Genomic DNA, 11,172 nt, shown 5'->3' on the forward strand with positions numbered 1-11,172 from the left:
ACTGAACAGTGTATGACCCAAAACACATCCCTGATGAACGGCAGAAATCCCTGAGAAGAAATCAGAGATTCTTTACCGTGCTGATATTACCCAAGAGTTCAGGATCTACAGACATTCTATGAACTCAGTGCCGTGCTACAACTCAAATATCTTCAAATCTAATGGGTGCTGATCCAGACAAGCTCTTAAATATTGACATGAAGTGATAAAGTAAGAGTGTGTGTGTGTGTGTGTGTGTGTGTGTGTGTGTGTGTGCGCGTGTGTGTGTGCGTGTACACATAGGTCAACGGCGTGGACCTCCGCAGTGCCTCTCATGAGGAGGCCATCAAAACGCTGCGGCAGACCCCAGCCAGGGTGCGTCTGGTGGTCCTGAGGGATGAGGCTCAGTATCGTGATGAGGAGAACTTGGACATCTTTAAGGTGGAACTACAGAAGAAGACCGGCAGAGGGCTGGGACTCAGTATTGTCGGGAAAAGGTCAGCCTTAAAAAAAAAAAAAAAAAAAAAATAATACAATTTTTAGTAGATGAAAACATAAATACACAGGACGTGTGTGTGTGTGTCTGCCTGCCTGCAGGAGTGGCAGCGGTGTGTTTATCTCTGAGGTGGTCAGAGGGGGCGCTGCTGAGCTGGACGGTCGTCTGATGCAGGGGGATCAGATCCTGTCCGTTAACGGCGATGACATGAGACACGCCTCACAGGAAACTGTTGCTGCCACGCTGAAAGTACTTAACTATTTGTGTACTGATGATTTTATTGAAGTAATGAGTCCTATTAAACTAAACCAGGACTGGAACTGACCCCAAAACTAACCCTGAACCCAGTGCGAACCTTACCCCTAAACTCAGTCTCATTGTGAGCCTGATGACTGATGACTGGCCCTAATGTGCTCACGATGACGGACACCACTCGTGAAGACAGTTGTTCAACAAGCAGCAGTTTTCGGTTCTGGAGGTTTTGTTAACATGTGTTTATCTTGTGCAGTGTGCTCGGGGGTCCAGTTCTGCTGGAGCTCGGATCGCCCTCAAAGCTGCTACCTGGCATCTCATCCAGACACACCCTCCAGGGAAAGCCCGGTGTGTGTGTGTGTGTGTGAGACTTTACCTTTTTTTTTTTTTTGTCCTGTTTTTCACCACAAAGTATTCATATAACCCGTCAACTGGTTTCCTGCCTTGTGGACTTAAAGCTTTAATTCAGAGTGTTTGTTAAAAAATGACCGTTTGGGGATTTGAAGTTTGTGTTTTTGGTTCCCATTTTCAGAGCCGTTGCAGTACTGTGGTTGGCCACTGGGGCAGCCTACACTCTGGTGTACTTTTCTGTCTCTCCATCCAGTGACTTCAGCAGATTCTTTTCTTCATATCTTGTTCTCAGATGAGTCATTTTAGTGGGAACAGTCCCGGCATTGTGGCTCCGCCCCTCATGCAGAACGCAGCATCATCAGGCTCTCCAAGCTTGACATCAGCTGACCCCGTACCCACCAATGACGGCGGTGACATCACCTCTCCGTCTTACGACGCAGGTACTGAAACATATGAACAGGAACTTTTTAAAACATCTGCCGCAAACACGGCTGAAGTGACGGTGGCTTCAAGCTGCTCGGTGGCGGTGCTGCGACAGGCCGATGTCCACACTGTGCACGTCGAGGTTCTGTGACCGCCGTCACAAATACTCACTTTACATCGTTTTATTGTCAGCAGGGGTGGTGGCCAAGTGGTTAAGGCACTTGGTTTCAGTGCAGAAGGTTCCCGGTTCAAATCCCACCCCTGCCACATTTCTCCATGTAATGTGGAGTTGCTTCAGGAAGAAGTTCAACATGCAGCTCCACCTTGGATTTGCTGTGGAGACCCTGAGTGAAAACAAGAGAGCAGCTGAAGGGACTTACTTTACATCATTTTATTGTCCTCAGATAAACAAGAAATCTAAGAATAAAATTCAGTCTTCTTTGGCAAAATGTTGATATTTATGATCTGACATGTCAAAGTAAAAGCAGATATGATCTGAATAAATAAAAACATACAGTGAGCATCTACAGTCAGATGGTGGCGCTGTGACTCTGATGACATACTTAGAGCGGAGACAGTCCGTGTTATTGGGTTTGGACTGACAGGCTCCGTATTGTTTCCAACCCCAGCGTGATGTCACATTCTAAATCAAAGACAGCAGGGTGTTTGTTTCATGGTTTTACTCTGCAAAAGTGTCTAACTGGCTCCTGCCAGTTCGTCATGGATATGGAGGCAAAAATTGATGTGAAAATTTATATCAAATGGAATGATTTCCCGCACACACAGAAATGAGAAAAATGTGGAAAATAAATAAACATCCAGCTGATGTGTCCATCAGGCGGGTTCACGTTCCGGCTCAGACACCATTAGGTTCTAACTCTGAGCTTCAGGCTGCTAATTTTGAATTCACTTATTTTGCCATAAAGTCCCGTTCAAAATTAATATAATAACATAAAATTAGCAAGATAAAGTCCAATAAAAATGAAACAAATATCTGCACATTATTATTGTTGTTGTTGTTATTGTTGTTATTTCCATAGTGGACCTTACAACTGTCAAAATAACAGGTTCATTTAGATTAAGATAACATAAGATAAGAAAAGCCTTTATTCATCCCTCAATGGGAAAATTTCAGTGTCACATCGCAGCATAGAACAGTAGGAATAGACAGAAGGGCATGAAATAAAACAAACAAGTATCTCTTAAAAACAAGAACTAAAAAAGCACTGAGTGCCGGGTAAAGCTGAGGCTACCATTGTTCAGTCCAATGCTGCACTGCCGGGATGTAAAAGTGATCAGATAAAGTGACTTCTAATGTAAAATAATGAATAAATAAATAAAAGCTCATCAGTTCTAGAATGATGTATTTTTTAATAGTGCAAATGAAAAATACCTGCATTAGCATTACTGAGGAAATAAAATTGTTTTCAGCACATTAGCAGAAAGCAGCAGAATAAAAATCTGCTTTACTATCTTGACAAAACAAAGTTTATATTGGTCAATATGTATGTTTGGGGTTTTTTGGGGGGTGGGGGGAGGGAGTTGTTTGTTTGTTTGTTTGTAATCGTTGCATTTTTCACCTTTAACTCGTTGTGCAGCACACAGTTCACATCACAGATTCTAGCAACTTCGCATATAGCAGCCCCAGCAAGATACCTTTCAACAAACAAAAGGATCAAAGTCTAAGGTCAAGGTCACAGTAAGGTCAAACACTAACTTCAACGAAACAACTTTTTGGGTTGCAGTTTTTGAGATTTTGCCTCCTAATTGGGCATAAACACAGTGCTAGGCCTCGTCCATAGGCTGTTACCTGGGATAAGCAATTGACCTTGACCTTCAGGGTTTCGCTTGAGGTCAAAGGTCACCAAAACTAGGTCAAACATCAGATTAAACCAAATTAAAGAGGTCAATATGAGCATCCAGAATATAGCAAAGGTTTTAAGATATGACATAATTTGATGACATCATCATGAAAACATGCAGAATTTAGATTTTTTTAAGGATTTGTCAAAGCATGTAAATCATCATTGCAGACTCTTGTAAGTTCACATATAGCAGTCGTATCGACATACCTTTCAGCACACAAAAGGACCAAGGTCAAGGTCACAGGAAGGTCAAACACTAAAATCACCAAAAACAAGCCTTTGCTGCTCGCAATTTGTGCTTTTTATGCCTCCAAATTTGGCATGAATGTACAACCCCAATTCCAATGAAGTTGGGACGTTGTGTAAAATGTAAATAAAAACAGAATGCAATGATTTTCAAATCCTCTTCAACCTATTTTCAGTTGAATACACCACAAAGACAAGATATTTAATGTTCAAACTGATAAACTTGATTGCTTTTTTTTTGTTGCAATATTTGCTATTTGAATGGATGCCTGCAACATGTTTCAAAAAAGCTGGGACAGTGGTATGTTTCCCACTGTGTTACATCACCTTTCCTTCTAACAACACTCAATAAGCGTTGGGGAACTGAGACACTAATTGGTTGAAGCTTTGTAGGTGAATCTTCCCATTCTTGCTTGATGTACGACTTCAGTGTTCAACAGTCCGGGGTCTCTGTTGTTGTATTTGTGCTTCATAATGCGCCACACAATTTCAGTGGGCGACAGGTCTGGACTGCAGGCAGGCCAGTGCTAGTACCCGCACTCTTTTACTACGAAGCCACGCTGTTGAACACGTGCAGAAATGTGGCTTGGCATTGTCTTGCTGAAATAAGCAGGGACGTCCCTGAAAAAGACGTTGCTTGGATGGCAGCATGTGTTGCTCCAAAACCTGGATGTACCTTTCAGCATTGATGGTGCCATCACAGATGTGTAAGTTGTCCATGCCATGGGCACTAACACACCCCCATACCATCACAGATGTTGGCTTTTGAACTTTGCACTGGTAACAGTCTAGATGGTCTTTTTCTTCTTTTGTCCAGAGGACACGACGTCCATGATTTCCAAAAACAATTTGAAATGTGGACTCATCAGACCACAGCACACTTTTCCACTTTGTGTCTGTCCATTCAAATGAGCTCGGGCCCCAGAGAAGGCGGCGGTGTTTCTGGATGTGTTGATGTTTGGCTTTCACTTTGCATGGTAGAGTTTTAACTTGCACTTGTAGATGTAGCAACGAACTGTGTTAACTGACAATGGTTTTCTGAAGTGTTCCTGAGCCCACAAGGTAAGATCCTTTACACAATGATGTTGGTTTTTAATGCAGTGCCGCCTGAGGGATCGAAGGTCACGGGCATTCAGTGTTGGTTTTCGACTTTACCGCTTACGTTTAGAAAATTCTCCAGATTCTCTGAATCTTCTGATTATATTATGGACTGTAGATGATGGAATCCCTAAATTCCTTGCAATTGAATGTTGAGAAACATTGTTCTCAACATTGCTCCTTTTATACCCAATCATGACACTCACCTGTTTCCAATTAACCTGTTCACCTGTGGAATGTTCCAAACAGGTGTTCTTCGAGCATTCATCAACTTTCCCAGTCTTTTGTTGCTCCTGTCCCAGCTTTTTTGAAACATGTTGCAGGCATCCATTTCAAAATGAGCAAATATTTTGACAAAAACAATAAAGTTTATCAGTTTGAACATTAAATATCTTGTCTTTGTGGTGTATTCAATTGAATATAGGTTGAAGAGGATTTGCAAAACATTGTACTTGTATTCTGTTTTTTACATTTCACACAACTTCATTGGAATGGGCTTGTAGTATGTTCCGTTGCAGGTCAGTCCATCTTCATGGTGGTTTGTTCCTCATGTTTGTCTCTGTTGTTGATCTTTTGGCAAGATACCGGTCACTCGCAGGGTGACAGTTTTCATTTTTCCGTAGCGTTGCTGCACACTTTCTGTTTTTGTGGCTGCTTTCATTAGGGGCACCACAGCAGATCAGTTGTTTCCGTCTCACACTGTCCTCTGTATCTTTCTCTGTCTCACCAACCACCTGCATGTCCTCTCTCAGCACATCCATAAACCTCCTCTTTGTCCTCCCTGTTCTCCTCCTGCCTGGTGGCTCCATCCTCAGCATCCTTCTCCCTATATACCCTGGGTCCCTCCTCTGCACATGTCCAAACCATCACAATCTCGCCTCTCTGACTTTGTCTCCAAACCGTTCCACCTGTGCTGTCCCTCTGATATATTCATTCCTAATCCTGTCCATTCTCATCACTCCCAAAGAGAATCTCAACATCTTTAGCTCCGCCTCCTGTCTTTTTGTTAGTCCCACCGTCTCTAAGCCGTATAACATAGCTGGTCTCACTACTGTCTTGTACTGTCTTTCCCCTTCACTCTTGCTGATATTCTTTGGTCACAAATCCCTCCTGCCACCTTTCTCCACCCACTCCACCCTGCCGCTTCTCTTCTTCTCCTCTCTACAAACACTCTCCATTACTTGAACCATTACACCAAGGATCAACTCGAGTGGTCGTAGTGGTGATGGACAGGTTGACTGATGAGATCAGACAGGACTCTCCATGGACTATGATGCTTGCAGATAACATTACGATCTGCAGTGAGAATAGAGAGAAGGTTGAGTCTTGCCTGGAGAGGTGGAGATATGCTCTGGAGAGAAGGGGAATGAAAGTCAGTAGGAGTCAGACTGAGTCCATGTGTGTGAATGAGAGGGAACCCAGTGGCTCACATACTTCTGTACTACAACCCCTGCAAAATTATGGAATCCACCGGCCTCGGAGGATGTTCATTCAGTTGTTTAATTTTGTAGAAAAAAGCAGATCACAGACATGACACAAAACTAAAGTCATTTCAAATGGCAACTTTCTGGCTTTAAGAAACACTATAAGAAATCAGGAAAAAAATTGTGGCAGTCAGTAACGGTTACTTTTTTAGACCAAGCAGAGGGAAAAAATATGGAATCACTCAATTCTGAGGAAAAAATTATGGAATCATGAAAAACAAAAGAACGCTCCAACACATCACTAGTATTTTGTTGCACCACCTCTGGCTTTTATAACAGCTTGCAGTCTGAGGCATGGACTTAATGAGTGACAAACAGTACTCTTCATCAATCTGGCTCCAACTTTCTCTGATTGCTGTTGCCAGATCAGCTTTGCAGGTTGGAGCCTTGTCATGGACCATTGTCTTCAACTTCCACCAAAGATTTTCAATTGGATTAAGATCCGGACTATTTGCAGGCCATGACATTGACCCTATGTGTCTTTTTGCAAGGAATGTTTTCACAGTTTTTGCTCTATGGCAAGATGCATTATCATCTTGAAAAATGATTTCATCATCCCCAAACATCCTTTCAATTGATGGGATAAGAAAAGTGTCCAAAATATCAACGTAAACTTGTGCATTTATTGATGATGTAATGACAGCCATCTCCCCAGTGCCTTTACCTGACATGCAGCCCCATATCATCAATGACTGTGGAAATTTACATGTTCTCTTCAGGCAGTCATCTTTATAAATCTCATTGGAACAGCACCAAACAAAAGTTCCAGCATCATCACCTTGCCCAATGCAGATTCGAGATTCATCACTGAATATGACTTTCATCCAGTCATCCACAGTCCACGATTGCTTTTCCTTAGCCCATTGTAACCTTGTTTTTTTTCTGTTTAGGTGTTAATGATACCTTTCGTTTAGCTTTTCTGTATGTAAATCCCATTTCCTTTAGGCAGTTTCTTACAGTTTGGTCACAGACGTTGACTCCAGTTTCCTCCCATTCGTTCCTCATTTGTTTTGTTGTGCATTTTCGATTTTTGAGACATATTGCTTTAAGTTTTCTGTCTTGACGCTTTGATGTCTTCCTTGGTCTACCAGTATGTTTGCCTTTAACAACCTTCCCATGTTGTTTGTATTTGGTCCAGAGTTTAGACACAGCTGACTGTGAACAACCAACATCTTTTGCAACATTGCGTGATGATTTACCCTCTTTTAAGAGTTTGATAATCCTCTCCATTGTTTCAATTGACATCTCTCGTGTTGGAGCCATGATTCATGTCAGTCCACTTGGTGCAACAGCTCTCCAAGGTGTGATCACTCCTTTTAGATGCAGACTAATGAGCAGATCTGATTTGATGCAGGTGTTAGTTTTGGGGATGAAAATTTACAGGGTGATTCCATAATTTATTCCTCAGAATTGAGTGAGTCCATATTTTTTTCCCTTTGCTTGGTCTAAAAAAGTAACCGTTCCTGACTGCCACAATTTTTTTTCCTGATTTCTTATAGTGTTTATTAAAACCAGAAAGTTGCCATTTGAAATGACTTTAGTTTTGTGATCTGCTTTTTTCTACAAAATTAAACAACTGAATGAACATCCTCCAAGGCCGGTGATTCCATAATTTTTGCCAGGGGTTGTACTCTAGACTTCTTCATACAATACCGCAACTCTTCTCTTGGCACCCTGCCAAAAGCTTTCTCTAAATCCACAAACCTTGTGCTCCTTCCTTTTCTTAAAGTAGGTATTCACCACAGCCATTTCCTTCCTTTTTGCTAAATCAACTACCATCTGTCCTTCCACATTCCTGTCCTTGATACCATATCTACCCATTACTTGCTCATCAGCTCTGTTCCCTTCATCAACATGCCCATTGAAGTCCACTCCTATCACCACTCTTTCATGCCTGGGTTCACTCTCCACCACCTCATCTAACTCACTCCAGAAATCTTTCTCCTTCATCTCACAACCTACCTGTGGGGCATATGCACTGATGATATTCATCATCACCCCTTCAACTTCCATCACACTCTTCACCCTGTCAGACACTCACTTAACCTCCAACACACTCTTAACACACTTTTCCTTTAAAATAACCCCATCACCATTTCTCTTCCTATCCTCACCTTAATGCAACTTGAACCAACCTCCTATGCTCCTGCTCTTACTTCCCTTCCACTTGATCTCTTGAACACACATTATATCTTCATTTCTCCTCTCCATCATGTCTCCCTTTACCAGTCAAACTGCCAACATTCAAAGTCCTGACTCTCACTTCCACCCTTCTAGTTTTCCTCTTCTCCCGCTGTCTGTGGACACATTCTCCTCCTGTTCTTCTTCCCACCAGCACCCTGTTGGGCAACGGCACCGGTGGCAGTTGTTGTTAACCCAGGCCTCCACTGATCTGGTCTGGAAATTCGATTTGTAATCTGCATGGTAATCTTGGCTTGTTTTACGCTGAATTCCCTTCCTGATGCAACCCTACTCATTTACCCGGGCTTGGGACGCGCACTCAGAGTGTACTGGCTGCACACCCCGTGTGGCTGAGTTGGCTCTGCTGCACATATTCATGTTAATTACTCTCCTTATTGAAGTAATGCTTTAATCTCATGGAATTATCTGAAATGTGCTTAAGTCTTAAACGACCATTAATTAAACACAGTCACAGATCTCTGAAACATGTTTTTTTTCTTCAACTTGAAAGTCAGATTTCCATACTTTCTGTAGCTTAAGCCCCACGTGTTTAAAAAATGCCTGTTGAAGAGGAAAACTATGTGAGTTGCACCTTTTTTCTGTTTTATCAGCTCATTAATTAGATTTTTTTTTTTGCATTGTTGTCATGTACGTAGTTTTTATTCTTTGTATTTATTCTTTTATTATTTGTTTACTGCTTTGATTCCTGTGAAACTAAACTGTCATTATCGTTGTTATTATTATTATTAGTCCTGGTGGTGTGATTTTTCGGTGTAAGTGCCACGACCTCCCAAACTAGTGAAAAACCATGACTTATACTCCAGAAAATATGATGTGTAAATATGTTTTCAGATGTGGTTTCTGGATCTAAATGAACCCTGTTGCATGATGATGAGACTTTTATGACTGTGAGGTTTCGGTAAACGCAGTGTGCAGTGGATCGAGCTCGGAAACAATATGGCTTCAGATCGCAAGTTGTTGGCGTGAAGCTGTTAAAGAAATGTCCAGCACAGTCGCAGTATAAGGGTTTTTTATTTTGCCTTATGTGTATGTTTTTATATTGATTTATTTAGAATTTATTGTTTTTTTTGTTTGTTTTTTTGTTTTGTTTTGTTTGTTTTGTTTTGCTTATTTTTGCATAAAAAGCTTAATTTATGATCTGACTGTATAAAGTCTGTGAACTCCAAAAGTCCATGTGTTTTTTTTGTTTTGTTTTGTTTTTTTTCCTGGTTAATGTTCATGACTCTGTTTGTGTGCAGGTGCAGACACGGACATTCGTACCGTGACCATCTCGAGGGTAAAGTCCACACACACACCTATGTCTCTTCTGTCATAAGACTTTCTGTAAAACAGCCTGACTACTGCTGTTGTGTCACTGTGGAGCTTCACAGAGCTTCACCTCATTTCTTTTTTTGTAATTCAACTTTCTGTTTTATTTTCACATTTAAAAAAACAAAACAAAAATAAATAAGAATGGTACACAAAAATGACATTAAATTGTACACCATTAGAATAGACAGCATTTGTATTTTTAAGTAACATGTCCCTGATTCCACCATAAATATAACCGAACAATGAGAGAGATAATAAAAACAGCAAACAAACTGAGCAACCCTTTAACAACCTCCTCACAGCACAGCCACAATTCCATGCAGAAAAATGTGGTCCCATAACATCTTAAAATTCTCATTTTCATTGTTGATCTCCCTAATACGTGTTCATAAGACACTATCTCTAACACAAGTTCCAGCCATTGTTTACATGTTTTTTTTTTTTTTTTGGGGGGGGGGGGGTACGTTCACTTAATCTAAGCATCAGTCGGGTGGCTGTTATATCCCCAACCTTAATTACACCAGTCATACTTTGATGCCTTTGGCAACTCTTTGTAATCTCCTAGCAGGCACAACCTTGGAGATTTAGGTATTAAAGGGGATAGAGAATCAAAATCATCTTTTTCTTGTTTTTGGTGTTAGTTCAGAGTCTCCCCGCTGTGGGGAAAACACACGAAGTGCCAGCAAGTTTCAGAACCTCTGTTTCAAGTATTTCTCCTTTTTTGAATTGCCCCTAGAAAACAGGCCAATCTGTTTTTGAGAGAAAACTTGCGTCACTTTTTCACCAATAGCCCCCCCCCAGCACACACACACACACACACACACACACCCACCCCCTTTCACACACGCCCCTTCGAAATTAATTATTCATAAGGTTGTGCCCACCCATTCGTAACACTCGAAGAGAAGCAATGGCGAGCTACAGGTGTGCTTTCCCAGGCTGTTTTAGCGGACTACGATCTTCCCACGGAAAGTAATGTACGCGATCACTGGCTTTTATTCATTTTTAACCGCATCCCCAGTACATACAACCACCGACTATTTCTTTGCTCTGCGCATTTCACGGAGGACTGTTTCACAAACCTTGCATGATTTCGAGCTGGCTTCAGTCAGCATTTAATACTCAGTAGAGGGTCAGTTCCGACTCTGCGACAAAATCAACCCCATCAATCAGAACAGCCTGTGAGTATCACATTTTCTTTTGTTTTAAATTTGTGTTGCGCCATATTCCTGTTGTAAGAATTGCACGTTAGAATGACACGTTAGCTCTGGTTTGTTCCTCTAAAGGGAATGAGCTAACCCCTTAGCAGCTAGGGATGTGTATCGAGAACCGGTTCCTTTTGGGTATCGTTAAGAAATGACTCGATCCACCGACATCAATAAGCTTTGTGCTTAACGATTATGTTATCGGTCCTTCAGAGTGGCCGTTGTTTTTGGGGGTGTTTGTCAGGAAAATGATCATTTCT

At 41.6% G+C, this 11,172-nt stretch overlaps 1 protein-coding gene across 9 annotated transcripts in view; it reads left to right on the top strand.

The window, feature by feature from the left end:
* patj (PATJ crumbs cell polarity complex component) overlaps positions 1–11,172 on the top strand; it is a 254,271-nt gene that overhangs the window by 233,437 nt on the left and 9,662 nt on the right. For 8 of the 9 annotated variants that reach the window (XM_034179316.1, XM_034179318.1, XM_034179317.1 and 5 more), the window contains 4 exons: positions 283–476; positions 577–724; positions 984–1,075; positions 1,371–1,500. In XM_034179316.1, the coding sequence (XP_034035207.1) occupies positions 283–476; positions 577–724; positions 984–1,075; positions 1,371–1,374 (438 nt within the window). In that variant the 3' untranslated portion in view covers positions 1,375–1,500. Of the gene's footprint in view, positions 1–282; positions 477–576; positions 725–983; positions 1,076–1,370; positions 1,501–11,172 lie in introns of those variants that run through there. The other variant, XM_034179321.1, reaches the window with a different exon arrangement.

Source organism: Thalassophryne amazonica, chromosome 10 (assembly GCF_902500255.1).
Source record: "Thalassophryne amazonica chromosome 10, fThaAma1.1, whole genome shotgun sequence".
NCBI lineage: Eukaryota > Metazoa > Chordata > Actinopteri > Batrachoidiformes > Batrachoididae > Thalassophryne > Thalassophryne amazonica.